The 22,659-nt window shown below is 40.9% G+C and overlaps 1 protein-coding gene across 3 annotated transcripts in view; it reads right to left on the bottom strand.

Moving 5' to 3' along the window:
• CPNE4 (copine 4) overlaps positions 1 to 22,659 on the bottom strand; it is a 492,605-nt gene that overhangs the window by 341,267 nt on the left and 128,679 nt on the right. For all 3 annotated transcript variants that reach the window (XM_019436433.2, XM_019436425.2, XM_019436441.2), the window contains one exon: positions 10,235 to 10,415. In XM_019436433.2, the coding sequence (XP_019291978.1) occupies positions 10,235 to 10,415 (181 nt within the window). The remainder of the gene's footprint in view (positions 1 to 10,234; positions 10,416 to 22,659) is intronic.

Raw genomic sequence — 22,659 nt, 5'->3', positions numbered from 1 at the left:
ACAGTCACAGCTTTAGTGTCCTAGAATTTACTTCTCCAATGACCTCCTGATATGTCTCTACTGCTCAGCCTCTAGCCACAGGGCATCAATTGTCAGAACACTTGAGGACCAACCAGCACATCTTTCTTTAGAAAACAATTCTTGAAAAATGACAAATGTTCCTTAATCATAGCAGTTATTGATCACTGACTCTGTTGTATCAATGACACTTACAAGCATTCAACAGGTATCGAGTCATTGAATCCTCATAATGGTAGCAGGTACCATTATGATATCTATTTTATAGGTGAGGAGACTGAGGCACAGAAAGTTTTGGCTAATTTGCCCATTGGTACATCTAACAACGGCTGGGGTAGGACTTCATTCTAGGTAGTCTGGCCCCATAGCCTCAGCTGAGAGCCCCTATGCATGCACCTTGGGGAACCTTTAGGAAGTCAGGCTAAAATTGTACAAATTAGGAGATTACAAGGATGTTTCAGGTATTTACCAAAGCAAATCTAATTTCTGTTAAAAAAAATAAATGCAAACAGTTTTAAATGAGTTAATGGATTCTCTGAGGAGAGGAAAACATGTTCATCTTAAGGATTAGTAGCATTATATGCGGTTACTCTACCTCCACAGAGGCCAGGATGGGAGAGACACAGAGTCATGGAGACAACATGGGCACTGGAGACACAAAGCTCTGGGTTCAAATACCATCACCACTTCTTCCTAGTCTTGTGACCTTGGACATGCACTTTTCTCTGTGTTAGTTTTCTCACCTGTGAAATGGGTAAGCACAGTCTCTACCTTCTAATACTGTCATGAGGGTCATAGAAAATGCATGTGAAGATTTAGCCCATGGCACATGGCGGACACTCAGACACTGAATGGTACTCATTTTTCTCAGAGGAGGGCAGTGAAGGATAGTGGCAGCGTAGTTTCTAGAGACAGACAGTCTGGGTTCAATCTGTCATGACTCCTCTACTTACTACTTGTGCTCCCCTTGAGCAAATTACTTAACTCTTCTGTGCCTCTATATAAAGTATATATGGAGTCCAAATTATAAGGTTGTTTTACTAATTAAATATGATGACACATACACAGTGCTTAGGAGATTATCTCATATACTGTATAACCATTCTCAGCATATTTCAAGGTATCATCATTAATAATTTTTAATGTTTGTTTATTTTTGAGAGAGAGAGAGGCAGAGTGCAAGTGGGGGAGGGGTAGAGAGGAAAACACAGAATCCAAAACAGACTCCAGGCTTTGAGCTATCAGCAAAGCGCCTGACAATGGGCTTGACCTCACGAGCCTTGAGATCATGACCTGAGCCGAAGACAGATGCTTAACTGACTGAGCCACCCAGGCACCCCAAGGTATCATCATTAATAAACCACCATTACAATTAATTTTAAAAATATTAAATGGATTGAAATTATAAAAGAAAGATGATTTTCTTAAGGACACAATTATCAGTAGTGAGTCTAGTTTAAACATTAAAACAGGAACCCAGGAAGTATGTTGAAAACATCTTCCTGGAGAGGGTGAAGGTTGTTTAAGCCAGAGGCAGAGGGCTCTAAATCATAAACGCTTCCAGAAGCTCTTTCCCTGAACTGTAATTCCATCTTTCAAATACTCATCATGAGACTCAAGGTACATTATAAAAAGCCATGGTAACCAATGGCTCAGTCTAGATGTTCAACTGTGGCTTGCCAGTTCTACAAGCTAAGGGGGGAATGAAGCCCATGGCACGATGCTTTCCTCGCTGCAGGAGGATAGGCATTATTCTTGCAACTGATAAATCCTCTCTGAGACACACAAGAGTTAATTAATTAATAGTCAACACAGGATTTCAGTTCAAATTGTTTTTCCCTCATTTGCAGACCCAAATTTCCATCTTGTGCAATTCCGCTCTCAAACACCATGACATTGACAATTTTGAGATTTCAGTGATAAGAAAGCCACTCAGTCGCATCGTATGCAATGCATTTTTCTTCTCTCTTTTCACCCAAGTACATCACTTACAGACTGAACAGCAGGCAACTGCAGGCTCTGGTCAAAGGGAAGTGACCTCAGGCAGCAAGGAGGAAACATTTTTTGGTTCTAATATTTCATTTTGTTTTCTATTCAGTGCTTGGGGTAAGATTTCTAACATCACCTTTTTAGAGGAAAGAAATTATTCTTATTAAGGACTTGTTAAGGCGGGGGGGGGGGGTAGAAAACAACATCAAAGTTTTCCCGAGTGGGAGTCTGAGGCGAAACTGGAGTGAAAACTTTGTGAACAACTGAAGAAAACTGTTGTTTTTTATCATCTGTCATGCTAGGTGTCAGCCACCAAAACGCTACAAGTCAGCAAAGTGTGAACAGAAAATCTTTCAAGAAAGGAGGTTGTTTGTGATATCCAGAGGGAATGCTTTAATTGACTTAATTTTCATTTTTTCAGCTCTTGTCTGTGTCCACAACTGAGAGGTTAATTATGTTTGAGAGACCCAGCCCAGGCAGGTACAGGAGTGTAGTCTAAACTCAAATACTTCCAGGGGCCAGGCTAGGAGGGCAAATGATGGGACAGGCTGGCTAGCAGGATGCAGGAGGACAGACTCAGACTCTGGATACAGGCAGCTGCTACCCACGTTCAGCTCATTGTTGCACACAGATTAAAGTTTCCAAGGGCGCCTGGGTGGCTCAGTCAGTTAAGTGTTCAGATTCAGCTCAGGTCATGATCTCGTGGTTTGTAGTTTCAAGCCCCACATCGGGGTCTGTGCTGACAGCTCAGAGCCTGAAGCCTGCTTCAGATTCTGTGTCTCCCTCTCTCTCTGCCCCTACCCTACTCACACTCTGTCTCTCTCTCAAAAATAAATAAACATTAAAAAAAATTAAAGATTCCATGCTGCTAGTTTTTCTGGTTATTCTAAAGAAAGCAGAAATCTGGAGTTTTATGAGAAAATAAAACTCCTGATCTTTAAGTTTTGTCAACCAGTGCAGACCTGCTTGAACACCATGAAGTCTGAACAAAATTATGTGTGGGACAGAGGTCTTGAGCTTCAAGTCGTAATCCCAGGTTAAGGTGAAAAGAATATAGATTTTGGAATCAACCAGATTCCAGCTTTCCTATTTATTAGCTGTGTGGCCTCAGGTGATTTGTTAATACTGCCCAGCCTCAGTTTCCTTACCTGGTTAGTAAAGTCTCCCTTGCAGGGTAGTTGTGAGGATTAGAAAGAATATATGTAAAAGGACTAATTCCAAGCTGGTGTTAACACATATAGATGGTTACTTTATTTTGTCATCACCCAAGTGTTCATATTGCCTGACCTATTTTCACAAAATTTTAGCACTCTGGAGTAAAGGAAAATTGATGATCTCTGTTACAGGTTACATGCAAAGCTGCTACTTAGGGCTTCACCTTCCTGGCTCACACACAAACGGGTGATGGCTCACTACTGTCCCGAGCACAAATGGGTCTTGTTCTATGGAATTCTTCCATAAGCCCTCTAACCAAAAGGGAATTGCTGCAAAAATTCGCATCCCACTTATTTGGGAGGGGGCAAGCCCCCCCCCCCCGACAGACTCCTATTTCCCCTTCAGTGCTGCCTGCTAGCAGGGATGAAAGATCATATGGCAAACACACCCGACATGTGGATGGATAGGAAGTGGGGAGAGAGGACAGAAAGTAAGGAGAGGTGGAAGAGTGATTTATTTTTATCCCCATCCCACATAAAGGTAACCTCTGCACCCTTGAGATGGTCTACTGTAGCATAAGCCCTGACATGTTTTTTCTGTTTTGCAAAGCTGGTACCTGATTTAAGCTTCCACTGTTCAGGCTTTCAAAGAAGTATCCACTTCAAAGAGGACTATCTCAAATAAACACACAGGCAGCCACTGACTTCCTAAAGAGCCAGGCCACCTCCCCCACTGATGCTCTTTTGTTTTAGAAACCTTGATTGATTTTGAATAGTGACCATTTGGTCCCCTTGTTTTTTTCCTCTTCCTGCACTTTGAATTTCCTCTTACGTTTTAAATTCATCAACAAAGAGTGGGCCTGCAAAACTCTAGGCCCCCACGCTCAACCCCAATAAAAACAGAACCCCAGGCTCATGTGCACACTCCCTCTCTCTCATTCTACCCAAGACCTTGCTGAGTAGCCCCAGGTGTTCTATCTAATTTCTAGGTCCTGTAAGCAACAAACCTTTATTTTTTCAAAGTTCCCTGATGGTTATTGCTGAAAGACATCTTGCAATCTTAAGAACCACAAGTGTAGGTCCACCCACCACACTGGTTATAGATAGGCTGAGACGCCATAAAACATCTACCCACTGCACATTCAGGGGAAGGAAGAGTTAATTTAAGTCCGGACCTTGTTTTGAGCCCTCTTCCTCAAAGTCACATAATCTTCCAAGCCGCCAGCCCTCCCTCTCTAAGACAGAGTTCTTCTACTAGACTCTGAGGTCTTTGAGGATACAAACCAGATTCTATCATGATACCCAATATGTACTAGAATTAATTTCAATGTCTGTAACACCTTCTCATGAGGCTATTATAAGAAGCAAATGAAATAATGTAAGTAGATGGCGTTCGTGAATATAAAGTGCTATATGGATATATTATTATAAACAATAATAATCTTGCATCAGGGTGCACTGATAATTATTAGATAACCACACTAATTGCTACTAACAATTATTATTATTATCAACAATCTACCAAAGCACATGATTCATCATAACATGTTTTCATAATGGAATTGATCCAAGGGTAATTAGTTCTCAGAATTACTTAGAGCTTCCTATAGAGAAACTCAAACACTGTGTATTAAAATTAAATGTAAAAATGGAATTAAAGGTGATTAGAGCAACATCCTGGCAATGTGGGAATAATTTGGCTTTTTCCAATAAGGACAAGTACATGCCACTTATAGGATTTCTGCCAAGGGCCATGGCACTGCGGGCTTAGCTCTGCTTCATGGAGAATATCCAGTGTACCCAAGGGATACAGCATATGCTCTAGGAAACTGAATACAAGTCTTTAGTTCACAAGGGCCCTTGTCTTTTGAATCCCTGAGAAGTATTAATTTTTCCCACTTGGATATGTTGCCTGGTTCCAAAAGTTAGTGAACACATCAGTACTCACCAGAAGGCAGGAGGAAATTATTTCCACTCTTCATTGGATAATGGAATATGGTCTAAATATCATTACACTGAACTGTACCATACACTGTTGCCCCATATGGCTAGGTGTGAGTGCAGGGAGGATTTTTTTTAATGAGTATGATTCTAAATTAGGGAAATTAAATGGTAACTTGGAAATTCTGTTTGGAATGTACATCCAACTAACAAGTATTTTTTTTTCCTTCTTTTCTAACACTTATAATCATGGCCATTGAAGATTTGCTGAAAGTTTCACCCAACAAGAATACCATCCCATCTCCATATTCTGGGAGGAAACAAAAGCATCCTCTCTCTTTTCTCAGTCCTCAGATATTCATTCCAAACTCCGTGCATCTGCAAAGAGCAACCGTCTCTTGTGCATTTCAGTACAATTGATTTCCAATATTTCAAAGACATAGATTTATCCTCATTGACCCTTAATACTATTAACAGCACAGGAGGTCAGACTGTAGGTCTTTTTGAGTCTAAAAATCAGGTTTACAGTGTCATGATCACTTTAGAGGCCAATGTTCTTTTTCCAGGGCTAACAAGCTACAGCATATTAAAAGAGCAAACAGTTCACTTCCATATGGGAAGGCCATCTGAAAGCAGTTCTAACTACTGCAGTAGTAACCTGAGCTGTGAACCAGGGCAAAACGGGGCCCTTTCCCTGCTGCAGTTCCATTATGAAAAGCAGAGGCCAGCAATCACAATAAAAAAGAAATGTCAAAACTCTAGTTACATCTCCCCAAACCCAGTGAAGTTGTAAAATTAAGAGCCTACTCTAACATTTTACAAACTCTCCTCTTCCCCACCCACCCAGCCAAATTCTCTAGCACACCAAAAGACTCTGGAACCATACTACTTACAATTACTCTTAAATTAATTTAAATTAAATATTTTAAAATTTTAGTTCTTCAGTTACACTATCCACCTTTCAGGTGCTCGTAGCCACATGTGGTAATGACTACTTTGTCCGATACAACAGATGGGGAACATTTCTATCACTGCAGCAAGTTCCAGTGGACAGTGCTGACTGGAGAGCCTCTTTAGTCAAACTTTATTTATTTTTTTTAAATTTTTTAATGTTTATTTATTTTAGAGAGAGACAGAGCACAAGCAGGGGAGGAGTAGAAAGGGGGAGATACAGAACGGAAGCAGGCTCCAGGCTCTGAGCTGTCAGCACAGAGCCCGACCTGGGGCTCAAACCCATGAACCACGAGATCATGACCTGAGCTGAAGTCAACTGCTCAACCAACTGAACCACCAGGCGCCCCTTAGCCAAACTTTAAAATTCCCTCTGAAAGATATGCTCCCCTTGCTTTTCTCTCTCTCTCACCTTGTCACATCCCCCCCAACAATCTCTTCATTATGCAAATCAGCTTAGCCTCTTTGTTTTTTTCTCCACTTAATCAATTACCAGATTTCCCCACAAAAAAAAAGACATGCACACAGCCAGCATGAATTCTATTCTGCAAGGATTTCTCTCAGTTCTCTAACAGTGTACATGGAAATCTCTCTGCAAATCCAGATGTATTGTAGGGGGTAGACACAGGTAAATGCATCAATAAATCTTATCCCTGTGTCCATGTTTGCTAGCCTTCACTAAGCAAGGATAGTAGTCGCTACATGGTTTAAATAGACTGTCAGATGCTTTTAACTTGTAGCATAGGTGTGCTTCTAACTCCTAGAATTTGCTGAATTTGTACTGAAAAGTAGGTGTTAGCGTTAAACAAACATGCATTACTTGATGAGACAGGGAATGATGATCCAAGTTACTGTGAGTTGTCGAAGGTTTATGTGCTGGCCATGTACATCTTTGCTCTCAAGTGCACTCTGTACTCTTTCCCTGCAAACCTTGTCAATGGGCTTCTATCAAGGTTTGGTCAGTGGAAGGCACAGTGAGATACATGAGAGCAACAGGCAGGCAGATACCAGGGTACCCTCACCTCCCTTGCAGGCAGCATTTCCAGCACTATCCACATCTCCTCTATCTTCCTGGCTCCCACAAGACAGGCCTTCCTTCCATGGATCCAGCCTCTGCTAGATAGGTGTTTGGTTCCAGTACTCCCACCTCCCCCTCTGGCCCCTCTGGCCCAGTGGTGTGCTGATAAATGTTTACCAAATGGCTCTGAGTGGGAGTCGAGCCCTGATTAGAAATATCTGCCAAGTCTGTGGTCTAAATACCAACACCACAACTGTGTGCAAAGTTCCCGAATACGTAAGAGTCAGCTTTCACAAACCTATACAAGATGGCCTGGGCACACTACTGCCCCACCCTAAGCAAAGTAACAGGTTCCTGTCATTGATGCCTGCATTCCCTCACTGTCCCTATTTAGTTTCTCAGCATTTCCAACTCCTTTATTACTAGGTACCTGAATTAAATCCTTTATTAGCTACCTAGCATGGGCTCTGTTGTTCTGACTGTATCCTGAATGCATACTGTTAAGAGTATAAACTAGATTACAGAAGTGTTTCTCAAAGTGCCAGATTATAAATCAGCCTATTGCTCCGTATGCTGGAAGATCAGCTGACATTATTGTTTTTAAAGAGTAAGACTGTTTAGATGAACGAAGCGGGGAATCAATTTACACTGTGGCACAAGTTTCTTATCTGCGCACTGCTAACAGAGTTTGTGAGCTGGTAGCTGTGTGCAGACCATACTTTGAGTAACACTGTAATACAGCACTCTGGAAAAGCAATGTGGCAATACGTATCACAGCCCCCAAAGTTTCCTATCTTTGTACCAGTAGTTCCACTTGGACAATCTCTCCTAGGAACTCATGGAAAAGTAGGGAACAGCATTATGCACAAAGATACTCATTGCAGTTTAAAATAGGGTATTTTTGTTTGTTTGTTTTTTTATTTTTTTAACGTTTATTCATTTTTTGATAGAGACAGAGCGTGAGTCGGGGAGGGGCAGAGAGAGAGGGAGACACAGAATCCGAAGCAGGCTCCAGGCTCCGAACTGACAGCACAGAGCCTGAAGTGGGGCTCAAACGCACGGGCCGTGAGATCATGACCTGAGCCGAAGTCGGACGCCCAACTGACTGAGCCACCCCGGTGCCCCTAAAATAGGGTATTTTGGGAAGCAACTTCAAAGTGGAAAAAAACAGGAAAATTAGTAAATAAATTCATGTGATGGGATATTATGCAACTTTAAAAATTGTAATGATTAATATTACACCAATATAGAAAAATATATACTACTAGGTAATAAAATGAGGAAAGAAAATTTTACATGCATAAGAATCATGTGAGAATATGAATGCCAGAAGGAAAAGACATATATACAAATAATAGTTGTCTTATGCAAAGGGGGCATTAGGAGATGAATTTCTTTCTAATTTCTTTCCTCTCATTTTCAAAGAGTAATGTTTTCCCTAATGCAGGCTGCCATTTCATTTTGTTAAATAAAAAGTTAAAAACCATAAAACCCATCAACAGAGTCAATGAGACTATTTAGAAGGGAAAAAAACACATTACACATTAAGAGACCTATGAACGCTATTTTACGTTTACAATATAAGCACTGGAAAAGTCTTAAGTCCAAGACCCCCAGACTGCTCATCTGTCCTGCATTCCTCCAGGCAAGATGCCTCCACCTGAATTCCATGTGCTCACTCACCCCGACCAAACCTCCCCTTCAGAGAAGTGGCTTTTATCACATATGTAAGAATAAGCAAACAGGCTGCTTTTGAGCCCTCTTTCTTCTGTGGAATGGAAGCTTTTACCTCCTGGAACAGCATCTTCCAGCTATTTGCAAATAGTTGGAAGAAGTACTGAAGACTGGAGGAGTTTGTTGTAATGGACCCAAAGTTGATAGTAACCTCTACCAGTGCTCTGCTCAGCATGGCTTCAAACCCCTTCTCCAAATTCCACGGAGTACCTGGTTCCCTTAGAGATGATAATTACTGCTCCCTCTGCTGTATCTCCCCAACTCCCACCCCTCCTCTCCATCCCACTATTCACCTCACACCAGATCTTTAAAACATTGCTTACTCAGGGGCGCCTGGGTGGCTCAGTCAGTTAAGTGTGCAACTTAAAACATGGTTTGTGTGTTCAAGCTCTGTGTCAGGTTCTGTACTGACAGCTCAGAGCCTGGAGCCTGCTTCAGATTCTGTGTCTCCCTCTCTCTCTGCGCCCCCCCCCCCCCACTCACATACTGTGTGTGTGTGTCTCTCTCTCTCAAAAATAAGACAGCATTAAAAAAAGTTAAAAAAAAAGACATTGCTTCCTCAGACCAGGTACTTAGGAAAAAGGAAAACCAAACCAAAATAGAACTTAAAAAATAGCTCTCATTAGGGGCATCTGGGTGGCTCAGTCAGTTAAGCATCTGACTTTGGCTCAGGTCATGATCTCATGGTTCCTGAGTTGGAGCCCCTCTGAGGATCCTCTGTCTCCCTCTCTCTGCCCCTCCCCTGCTCATTCTCTCCCTCCCTCCCCCCCTCAAAAATTAATAAACATTAAAAAAAAGAGTCCTCATCCAATCTGTTTCAACTTTTAAATCAATTAACAAACCCAACTGCAGAATTCAACCTGCAGTGTTGCCACACAAACCACCAAAGACCACACTGGTACCCACCATCAGTATAAAATAGCAAGAAAGAGCTCTGGCTCTGGAGCCCAGCAGCCTGGTTGTAAGTATCAGATTTTCCACTTACAAGCTGAATGATCTTGGGCACATCCTTAACCTTTCTGTGTTTCCTCACCTGTTTCCTCACAGGATTGTTGTGACGAGCAAATTAGTTATTTTTACATAAAGCACTTGGAACAGTGCCTGACCCTTGGTGAGTATCCAATAAAATGTAGCTAATATTAAGTTTTCGCTCCAAAAAATAAATGTTATGTCATGTGGCTTCTGTCAGGCACTCCTCCCTGCTCTTCCCCAAGGGTCACTAAGTCTACAATGAACACAAAGATTAAGGGTAAATGTCAAAATATCCACAGCATTAAAGCAGTCGCGTCAAAGCATCACAATGCAAGCAGAAATATGATTGTATTCATTTCAAGAATTTTCTATCTCATCAAAATAAACCACCTGAAGAAAGGAAATGCAAAAGCATTTCTGAATCAACCCTCCAGTCCATTGCCTTGGACATGCCTACCTCAAACCACTGCCCGTGGGACTGCATCTTGAGGATGACACAGGGGTCTGGTTTGGAAAGAGCATCTCTGTCGGAAATGCCTTTGCACGCCACACGCAGCTCAACTTTGGTCAGGCAGGGGCTGTTAAAGATTCCCAGCGTATTGGCAGCCGACTCATAAATGTTGCTCATCTTCTTCATTCTGTTTTAGGAAGAAAAAGAGGAAAAAAGACATGCCAATCACCACAGTATTTGTTAAAGGAGAAAGCCTTCCAATCATCTTTCAGAATCTTTTTCAATACACAAGTTCTAATATTGAATGTATTTATTACCTCGCTTTTCACCCCAGTGGCACAGTTCCAATGAAACAAACAAACAAACAAAACCAAAGAAACAGAGAAAAACCCCAACAGGTGCTGGTGCACTTGGCTAACAACGTTATTTTTCTATATGATTTGCATACATTTGCATAGCAAAATTTTTAGCTTGTGAAACAAAATTAATGAATTAGTGCAAACCGTAATCCAGCTCTATATTAAGTGCGTGGATTGTGTGAAATTTTACAGATTTGCTGGCTAATCAATTTAATCACATCCCAAGTTTCCAAGACTCCCTAAAACTCCAGGTCTCCTTCTTCTACGTGATGGCACAGAGAGGATATCGTCCTCCCTGAGACACAGTCCAAATTTCCCTTTCCTAAACCCTGGCCCATCTTCTCAAGATAGCCAGCCAGCTCCAGGAGAGAGGCCCAGAATCTGATTCTGTGCTCCAAGTGCAGAAGTGTCTCCTCAGCTTTCTTCCCTCTTACCCGCCACATCGGAATTCAGAATCAAAAGGAAGAAAGTAAGAGGGAGACTGTGAGATAGGAATAGCACAGCCTCTGATTCTGAACTCATGGCAAAAGGAGCCAAAATAAGCACTGCAGGCCCATCTCCCATCTCCACAGGATAACCTTTATGGTAACACTTGGCCTCATGGCGGCCTGGGCTACCGGGAATCCCCCAGAAGCCACCAACACTTTCCACCTTCTCTGAGGAGGATTGGACCTATGAAGATATTGGAAGCTTCTCTCAGGAGTGAAATTCAATGTCCTTCTCTTTGAATTCTGTTTCCTTGCAGATTCCTTAGGAAAACAGCAATGACTTCCTCAACCTCACACAGCATCAGGGCCCTGGCTTGGAATTTCTTCATCTATAAAATGAGGGCAATCCCTCCTCTCCTTCCCTTTTCCACAAATATTCAGTGAGTTTCCCCTTGGTACCTGGCACCATACTAGGTTCAAGTACACCATGCCACCTCTTTCACAAGGTGACGAGTGTGCCTTAGTATTACACACCACACACAAACACACGCAGGCAGACACACACACACACACACACACACACACACACACACACGTGCATGCCCCAGCTAGTCTCTCCAAACTTAGCTGCTAGCTCCATGCCAAAGCCAAGCCTTTTCCAATCTGACAATGCCCCACCCTCATGACAGATACACCCAATCTTCTCTCCCAATGCTCTTTTACAAAGTTCTCCACTCTTGCCCTCCATCCTTCTTCCATTTTCCTTCCTTCCTTCTTTTTCATTTTCTCTCTCATCTCCTGCCTCCCTCCATTGTTCTGTTCTTTTCTCTTTTTCTTTCTTTTTTCTTTCTTTCTTTCTTTTTTTTCCTTTTCCTTCCTTCCTTCCTTCCTTTCACTTCCAACTCTGCAGTGCCCTATTTATCTAATTATTATGAACATTGGTTTTCCCCTATATATACTGAAGGGAAAGTGTATTGACTGCCACAAAGTCATGTCCTTGAACAGGAAAGGACAAACTATGTCTTCTGCGTCAAATGTGGCTTGACCATTTGTTTCAGTAAATAAAGATTTATTGGAACACAGGCAAGCTCATTCATTTACATATAGTGTGTGGTTGCTTTCAGTGCAACTGCAGAGTTGAGTAGTTGCAACAGAGACTACATGGCCTGCAAAGCCTAAAATATTTACCATCTGGCCCTCTTTAGAAAATGTTTTCCAAGCTCCACTCTTAAATATCAGGTAAGGAGAATTTACAGTTGGGGAAGAATTACAGTTCTGTTTTAGTATCTGTTATGGGATCAGCTTGAGGACAAGAGTTGCTCTATGTTCAACCATACTGAACATTAACAAGGATTTGTGGACATTCTTTTTTACATATAAGAAAATTCAAGTTCAGAAAGAACTGGCACCTTACCCATGTCACACAGTTATTCTAATCACAGAACTGGGGCCAAAATGCCAGTTTTCTATCCCCTAGCCCAGAGCTGTTTTTACTACTTATAATACCTTTAGCTGGAGAATGCTTGAATCTATTAAGGATCAGTGAATATACTATCCCTGATTTATTTCAACCTCCATAAAGAATCATATTTTCCTTCTATTTTTAAGTAAATTTTACTCATGTATAGGAAATTTACAAACCATAAATGCACAGCTTAATAAATTGTCCCTCTAATTTTACACGTTGTGAGTAGACCAATTATTAAAGCAACGTAGAAGACAGAGCATATATATATGAGATGCAAGTTTAAAAAAACAGTGGGAAAAAAAGAAGGAATAGACTACTGGAACATGGCTTTGTGTTCAGGTAGTGTTGGAAGTATGTTGTGAGGACTTTATCAACTTTTTGATAAAGATAGCTCATTCTTCAATGTCTTCCTGAATTCTGCTTTTCCCAATGCATTAACTGGTTCCTTGGAATTCACATTTCCCTTGTGCTGTTCTAAGTGGTCTTTCCTATCTCTAGGAGGTATTATCTCTTCTAACAGCTCCTATCCTTGTAGACTCATGCCTGTGTCCATCTCTTTTCTCTTTTTCTTGTTTTATTTTATTTTTCTTAAATAATTCATTTTTCAAAACAATTTATTTTTTGATTCACAGCAAAACTGAGAAGCAGGTACAAAGATTTCCTATATCCCCTCTTCCCCCACCTGCGTATCCTTCTCCTCATCAAAGTGCCCCACCAGAGTGTATCTGTTACAACTGAGGAACCTACATTGCCTCATCATTATCATCCAGAGTCCATAGTTGACATTAGAGTTCACTCTTCATGTTGCATATTCTGTGGGTTTAGACAAATATATAATGGCATGGACCTACCATTATAGTATCATACAGAGTAGTTTCACTGCCCTAAAAATCCTCTGTGCTCTCTCTATCCATTCCTGCCTCCCCGCTAACCCTTGGCAACCACTGATCTTTTTACTGTCTCCATAGTTTTGCCTTTTCCCAGAATGCCATATAGTTAGAATCATAGAGTGTATAGCCTTTTCAGATTGGCCCCTTTCATCCATCCACTTTCTTGACCCACTGACTCCTTTATATAGAACACAAGCTTTTTGTACAGAATGAGACATCTTCTCTAATGTCTAGTCTTATTCGTGAGGTATAATGGAAAAAAAGATTCTATCAAGGAGACATGTAGTTCCTTCCAGGTTCAAATTCTGGCTTCTCTGCTAACTAAGTGTGTGACCGTGAGCAGGGTACTTAATACCTAGTCTGAAGAGTTGCTATGATAAGCAGATGAAATAATGTATGTAAAGTGATTAGCATAATGCCAGGTATACAGTAGGTGCTCCAAAAGTAGAGCTATTATTATTGTAATCTGACTGCTCTCAGTATTAAATTATTCATTTTCCCACTGCCAACTGAAACTCTTTTAGGATTCCCACTGTTACTTTAAGATCAAAGTTCTACTAGCCACCTTAAATGCATTCTGTCTTTGCAGCCCACAACTGGGCATAGCACTCTCCACCTATTCATACAGCCACCTTCCAAATCAGTAGTTTATCTGAAGATTCAAATACATTAACCAGTAACTCTCATACATTCACAAGGCAGGTAGTAAAACAATGGTAACAATATGTGGGGCACCCACGTGGCTCAGTGGGTTGAGTATCCAACTCTTAATTTTGGCTCAGGTCATGATCCCAGGGTCATGGGATTGACCCCTGCGTCAGCTTCAGCAGGGCTCCGTGCTGAGCATGGATCCCTTTTAAGATTCTCTCACTCCCTCTGCCCTTCTCCCGTACTTGCGTGCGCGTTCTCTCTTTCTAAAAAATCAAAAAACAATCCAGTTGCAGGTGCCAAAAACTGTCCACAGTTTTTTTTGTTATTAAGAAATCTTCTTGAAATATATACATAATTTGTGCATATAATCATTAATGATATATCCTACATAGTACTCAGAGCTACTTATTAGTTGACAGGAAATTAAATAGTTTACAAATGAATACACAAATGAACCAGGGCACATGGTTAGAAATTTTTTTTAATCAATGGGGTACATGATCCAGAAATTTTATGGATCATTCCTTTAGGCAATGGGAAACACTTGGAGGATTTAAAGCTCAGAAAATTAACATGATGAAATAAGCATTTGATGAAGATCAATCTGGTGTCAATGTGATGGTTGGAATGAAGGACAGAAAAAAGTTTGTGATTGTCCAAGGCTGCTATGCTGGTCATTACCTATTTCTTCCTTCCTCTTTGATTCGTCTCCCTTTTTCTCTTACTTAGTTATCTCAGACACTGACTTGTATTGACTGCCAGCTCATTGCTGGCTACTTTCCTGTTGATATGGTCTGAATGTTTGTGTCCACCCACCCCCTTCCCCAAATTCAGACATTGAAATCCTAACCCCCAAAGGTGATAGTATTAGTAGGTGGGGACTTTGGGGTGATTAGGTCATGAGAGTGGAGCCCTTATGAATGAGATTAGTGCTCTTAAAAAAGAGATCCCATAGAGTGTCCTAGGCCCTTCCACTACATGAGGATACAATGAGAAGTATGTGATGCAGGAGAGAACCCTCACCTGCATGCTGTTCTTGAAGCCCACCCTGATCTTGAACTTGCAGACTCCAAAACTGTGAGAAATAAATTTCTGTTGTTCCTAAGCCACCAAGTCTATGGTGCTTTGTGACAGCAGTTCATATAGACTTAAGACACCTGTTGGGTTTGACTAAAGGGATGTAGACCCAGGGAAGGGAGGGAGAGAATATTTCTTCCTAACTCCTACCCTGTTCCTTAGCAGTGGAAATTCCCAGAATGACCATGGTCCTGTCAGGCAATTCTATCTCCAAGGTTATAGCTCTCACTGCACTTTGGTAATACTGTTTCCTCCTTTTGTTCTACCAAAGTTTACTTTTGGTAAACTGTAATACTGTTTCCTCCTTTTGTTCTACCAGTTTTATGGGTAGTATTAATTTCCTACAAGTCTTAAGTTGGGCATCGTAGAGGCAGAGACTGAAACAGGGATTCAGATGTACTTGATTAACTGAGCAGAGGATAGAAAGGAAGTGAAGGAAGCAAGGAAGTGGCCTCAGTAGAGGTCCAACCGCTGAAGTATGGTTCCAACGGGGGGCTCTCTAGCATGGATTATAACATGGGTTTGTCCGCCTCATGGAAAGAGGTCTGGCCTCTTATATAATCCCATATAAGTCAGTCATGCCAGGGTAGAGAAAGCATAACCTCTTAGTTTTGGTCCCTATCCCCACTGGCTAAGAGTAGTCAATGCTTCAGAAAAGAGGCAGCTGTGAGCCATTAACAGCCAACACTCACCACCACTGGGGGATGGATCCACTAAATTGATAAAGGGATCTGGGCAGAATATCAACAGGGTCTATTTCACCTCACTGGTTAGTCTCTGGTGTGTGTGTGTGCATATATATATATATATATATATATATATATATATATATATAATATACGTGTATATATATACGTATATATATATATATAATATACGTATATATATATACACGTATATATATACGTATATTATATATATATGTATATATATAATATATACATATATATACACATACTCCTTTAGGTCAGAGACTATTCTTATAGTTTACTGTATCCCCAATAATGTTCATCTTGATAATATTTGTAGACTGATGATGAAACCAATACAAACCTTCAATTCAGATGGGGAGTGGAAGACAGCATTTAGGTAAGATGTAGATACTGAAGATAAAACTCCTAACCTTTCACAATTATACCTAGCGTCCTGGCTTACCTTCATGTCCATGCACAAATGAAAGCCCTGAGCAGATATACTGGAGTTCATGAGTTCTGGCTGCCCAGAGAACAATAGTCCTGACCTTGACTTTGGAGGTGCTACATAGACAGTGAAGTCGAATTGCTTGGCTTTGGCCCAGCAGAAGCTCACTGCTGAAAGGTGATCACAAAATATGGCTCTGTCAACGAGTGATCAGCTACCTCCAGACACAGATAAGTGAAGTAAACAACTAATTTCACACTCTGTTAGAGAACAGGATTAATATGACCAGATTATCAATACATTTTCCGAGGCCTGTTTAAATCCTCTTTGTTGCCTTTCGTACAATACCTTGGTTTTACAGAGACTAATGTCTGCTGAGAATTATTTTGATGAAAGCTGACTTTTGGCCAATTTTAGAAGCAAATTATAATTGTCCTTTCACTCAGATAATTTAAGTTATATTAAAAAAAAAAAAAACCACCACTTCAGCATATCCACACTCTGTAACAGGACAAACTGATCCTGAAACTTAATTAGGCTCTGAATGAGTTGCAAATAACGCCAAGACAATAGAGAGCTCAAGAGGGAAGAGAATCAGCTTGAGTTCACAGGGGAACCAACTGAGCAGAGCTTGTCTTAAAACTGTGTTAAGAATAAGTGCATAATCACTGTTCTGCTTGCTTTGGCATTACTTGGCCTTTTTAAATGTCACAGCACATCCAGGGAAGGCTGGTGTGCTGGATATCTCTATCGCACAACATTTCCATCTTGATTCAAGAAATATGTATGAGGTTTCTGCTACGTGCCTGGCACTGTGCTGGATGCTGGAGGCAGCAGGCATTCATTCACTCAGCTGAAGATAAACCAGATGCTACTCCACTAGGACTCATCAATTTATTTCGTATTCAATATTCCTTGGTATACTTTTAGATCAAGAAAAAATCTACTCGGGGCACCTGGCTGCCTCAGTCATTGGAGCATGCTACTCCTGATCTCAGGGTTGTAAGTTCAAGCCCCACACTGGGTGTAAAGATTACTTAAAAATAAAATCTGAAAAAAAAAAAGGGGGCGCCTGGGTGGCGCAGTCGGTTAAGCGTCCGACTTCAGCCAGGTCACGATCTCGCGGTCCGTGAGTTCGAGCCCCGCGTCAGGCTCTGGGCTGATGGCTCGGAGCCTGGAGCCTGTTTCCGATTCTGTGTCTCCCTCTCTCTCTGCCCCTCCCCTGTTCATGCTCTGTCTCTCTCTGTCCCAAGGAGCCAGGAGCCTGGAGCCTGTTTCTGATTCTGTGTCTCCCTCTCTCTCTGCCCCTCCCCTGTTCATGCTCTGTCTCTCTCTGTCCCAAAAATAAATAAAAAACGTTGAAAAAAAAAATCTTAAAAAAAAAAAAAAAGAATAAATCTGCTCTTAGGTGGCAAGCACTAAGCCAGTCCATCTGCCCAAGGGTTCATATTCTGGAGCAGCACTTTTCAGACTTTAACATGATCATAAATCATGATCATAAGTCATGGGGAGCTTGTTAAAACATAGTTCCTGTTTCAAGAGTCTGTGGTGGGGCCTCCGATTCTGCTTCTGATTCTGTCACTGATCTTACTGGCTTTTGGACCACACTTTGAGTAGCAAGGTTTTTGAATATAAATTCAGCATTTATAAAATGAGACAAACTGTTCCAGGGGTTATCTTAAGATCAGACACCCACAAAGGAACTGCAGAAAGGCATAGAGGATAAGAGTGTGGATGAAGCATTAGAGAGAGCATTTGAGGCTAATACAAGTATTACTCACTTGTATGACTCTGGGCAAATTACTGGAATCCTCTCTACCTCAGTTTTATAATGTGGAAATGGGATAATCATAGTCCCTATCTTGTAGAGTTGTCTTGAGCTTTAAATGAATGAATCCACATAAATTCCTCAGAAGAGTGCCTAGTCTACAATGAGCATTCAATAAATGCAAATTGTACTTTCTAGAAATTATACCAGGAAGTTCAGGTAACATTTATCAAGCTCTTCTATATCTGACAGGCACTGGACATTAAGTCATCAGATCCCCAGGAGAATCCCTCACCTGATCCTCAAGAGAATCCCATGGTAGGTGTTGGTAGGACACCCATTTCCCAGGACAGGACCACAGCTCACAGAAGTGCAACAATTGCACTTGGCTAACCAGGCACAGAGTAAGGACAAGGATTTGAACCCAGAACTTCAGGGCCAGAATTTGGGCCCTTACCCACTCTGCCATGCTTGCCTCTCCTATGGGACAGCTACTTAAGTAGACTTTCCAAAAAAAGCATACAACGCTTCCCAACATTTTCTTGATACACCTGGTTCCCCTGAATGTCTGTCTGACTGCAGCCGCCCCCCGCCCTGTTTTTGTCCACCCCATAAAACCTGCAGCACCCTTCTCTCTCAGTCTCCCAGGCTTTTAGATCCTTTTTTAAAAATTTCTTTCATAGAGAGTCTTTATTTTGTAAATTAATCTGCCCTCTAGGTTTCTCTCCTCTCACAACTTTAATCATTACTTCCCCTGTCAGCTCCCCCTTTGGCAGCGCAAACACTGAATCTTCCCAAGAGGGCGGGAAAGGGAGAAAAGCTGTGAATATTTATACTTTCTGTCCTCATCAAGCATATGATTCTCTATAAATCTCTTCTAAAAAGAACTTGCCTCCCTAGCCACTAATGCTAACTATGCTAATAACCAACTATATATATACTGTTGCATTTAATCCTTGAAACAATCTCTTGAGATAAGAATTGTAAGCCCTACTTGTACCCCAATGTTTATAGCAGCACTCTCAACAATAGCCAGGTTATGGAAAGAGCCTAAATGTCCATCAACTGACGAATGGATAAAGAAATTGTGGTTTATATACACAATGGAGTACTACGTGGCAATGAGAAAGAATGAAATATGGCCCTTTGTAGCAACGTGGACGGAACTGGAGAGTGTGATGCTAAGTGAAATAAGCCATACAGAGAAAGACAGATACCGTATGTTTTCACTCTTATGTGGATCCTGAGAAAGTTAACAGGAACCCATGGGGGAGGGGAAGGAAAAAAAAAAGAGAGAGGTTAGAGTGGGAGAGAGCCAAAGCATAAGAGACTCTTAAAAAATGAGAACAAACTGAGGGCTGATGGGGGGTGGGAGGGAGGGGAGGGTGGGTGATGGGTATTGAAGAGGGGATCTTTTGGGATGAGCACTGGGTGTTGTATGGAAACCAATATGACAATAAATTTCACATATTTAAAAAAAAAAAAGAAAAGAATTGTAAGCCCTGTGCCACAGATGTAAAAAATGAGATTCATGGTGGTAGTTAAGTAACCTGCCCCAATGTCATAGCTGGTAAGTGACAGAGCCAGGAATTAAGCCTGGGTCTAATGGACTTCCAAACCTGTGTATTTGACCATTTCTTATAAAATGATTTACATTCTTAATTTGCTTAACAATTACTTTCTTTCTAGATGATGCAAAGGCAAACTTCAACCCTGTTTCAATCTTAACAAATCTCTACGGCACAGTGTGTGCATTAATGAGCTTGTGCTCTAGCAGTGCTTAAAAATTCACTTTTCTTTTTCCCCTTACTTTCAGGCAGCTCAAGTCATTTTTGCAACTGTGTTTCAGTAGCCTCGTCAGCAAGTTGAGAGGTCTGGGAATCCAGTGTCCCCACTCTGAGGATTTCAAACCCTGAGCATTTGCTGGGTTACAGATGGTGGAGCTAACACGCCCGGCAAACCCAGAGATAAAACCATGTGAACCACAAAAGGCCATGGTTCGAATGAATAAGATTCAAAATCACACTATGTGTACATGAATGTTTTTTGAGAATATACTAAGCCAAATCACTCAAGGGCAATAAATTATTATTTCAGTCATTTCCTGAGCTTTCTAATTTGAGAAAACAGACTAAAAGAAAAAATTCAGCAGAGATGCTATTTCCTGAAAAACAGCTTTCTTGAGGAAATGTGCATAAGGAATCAGATATATCGATGTTCTAGGAACTTCCAGGCTCACATTTTTGTCTCTAACAGTGAGTCATAAAGATGAGAGTTTTCTAGAAAGCAATTATGTCCATCGCATCACATTCATATTAATTTTATAGCATTCAAATGTCACCCATTTTTGGGAGAAGAACTGGATGTATAAATTTAACTGGATAATTATAAAGGCTGATAGAGACTTTTAGAAGTAAAACTTGAACAAAATATCAAAGGAAATCGTATGAATGACTATCTCTTCCATGTCAGAGCCCTCTTTTTCCTATCATACCAACTATAGCTCCTGAAGGAGAGAGAAAGAGCAAATTCAGTGATGTTCTTTATTATTTTGGCACTGAAATAATTTCCTCCTGTTTCTCAGGCAACTAAATTTACCCAGTAGAAAGATCAAATCCCAGCCTTATTTTGTTCAGTTATTTGCCTTTTTTAATATAATCATAGGTTGGATTCTTCCATTAATATCACGTTAATAGGAAGCTAGGGGCTCACAAAATGGATTTCGGGCTTCTGGTCTCATACATGTAGCTAAATTTAAAGGAAAAAAGGAGCAAGATTATTTTTACATTCAACAGCAGAATCTAAGACGCCATATAAAGCCAGAAGCCAATTTCCTTGAGAAAGCATGATAAGTGATCTACTTACGATCTCTTATCTGCTCCTACACCTTCTCATTTAAGACTTGCTTCTGCTTTTAATGACACCCTAGCATTTACATGCTATTGCTTAGGTGGTAAAGGACAACATGATGTGTTTTGGGAAAGAGGAAGGGGTTGAGTAGATGACAAAGTGTAAAAAAGAAATGCCTCTCAGGATACAGAACATGAACTATAATTCAGCTCTGCTTAACAGCAATATGTGTGGTTTTAGAAATATTTCATATCTATGCTGACCCATACAGCATACCTGATGAGCCCTTCAACTCTGGCTAGTGCAGTTGAGTAAGTGAGTTTTTAATTGTATTTCAACTAAATTTAAACTTAAATAGCCACCTGTGGCTAGTGGCTAACATAATTGACATGTACTGGACACACCGTATTAGACTACTGTTCATAGCTTTCTTCTTTTTTTTTTAAATTTTGTTTCTCCTGAAGACTAAAGCTAAGTGGTGTTGCCCAAAAACACTTCCCAATATACAGGCAAGGTCTAGGACCTCACCTTAAAGCAATTCATTAAAACAGGTCTCTTTTATAAGAGGAATCTAGCTGCGCACTCTGTGGTGGAGACTGGATGCAGAGGCACTAAAAGGACTTAATAGGTCCAAGCTTGGCTCCTAGGCTTTCCTCATCTGCTACTCCAGCTGACTGGTGGTGACTGCCTGTGGTACTGCATGAAGACAGACTGCGGGGGAAAGAGTGCACCATTAATGACGGCTGCTGCCCACATAAGCCACAGGGGAAAGTGGCAGCTTGTGGCTTCTCTGCTGGTACTGGGACAGACCTTAAGGAAAATACTGGGGTGAGTATCTCCTTAGAACTTTCTTCTAATGTGGCACTGCCTTTATTTTTTTTAATTTACTTTTTAATTTACACCCAAGTTAATGAGCATATGGTGCAATAAGTATTTCAGGAGTAGAATCCAGTGATTCATCCCCTACATATAACATCATCCAGTGCTCATCCCAACAAGTGTCCTCCTTAATGCCCCTTGCCCATTTAGCCCACCCCCCCCCCATGTATGACCACTCCAGTAACCCTCAGCTTGTTCTCTATATTTAAGAGTCTCTATAGAAATGCAAGCTGGTACAGCCACTCTGGAAAACAGTATGGAGGTTCCTCAAAAAACTAAAAATAGAACTACCCTACGACCCAGCAATTGCACTACTAGGTATTTATCCACGGGATACAGGTGTGCTGTTTCAAAGGGACACATGCAACCCCATGTTTATAGCAGCACTATCAACAATAGCCAAAGTATGGAAAGAGCCCAAATGTCCATCCATGGATGAATGGATAAAGAAAATGTGGTGTATATATATATAATGGAGTATTACTCAGCAATCAAAAAGAATGAAATCTTGCCATTTGCAACTACATGAATGGAACTGTAGGGTATTATGCTAAGTTAAATTAGTGAGAGAAAGACAAAAATCATATAACTTCACTCATATGAGGACTTTGAGACACAAAACAGATAACACAAGGGAAGCAAAAATAACATAAAAACAGGGAAGGGAACAAAACAGAAGAGACTCATAAATATGGAGAACAAACTGAGGGTTACTGGAGGGGTTGTGGGAGGGCGGATGGGCTAAATGGGTAAGGGGCACTAAGGAATCTACTCCTGAAATCACTGTTGCACTATATTCTAATTTGGATGTAAATTTTAAAAAATTAAAAATAAAATAAAAAAAAAGAGTCTTATGTTTTGTCCCTCTCCCTGTTTTCATATTATTTGTTTCCTTTCCCTTATTTTCATCTGTTTTGTATT

The sequence above is a fragment of the Panthera pardus genome, unplaced genomic scaffold, assembly GCF_024362965.1.
Source record: "Panthera pardus isolate Hobbes unplaced genomic scaffold, ASM2436296v1 HiC_scaffold_16, whole genome shotgun sequence".
In the NCBI taxonomy this organism is placed as follows: Eukaryota; Metazoa; Chordata; class Mammalia; order Carnivora; family Felidae; genus Panthera; species Panthera pardus.
The sequence above is the reverse complement of the archived record's forward strand: the minus strand, read 5'-3'. Positions and strand labels throughout refer to the sequence as shown.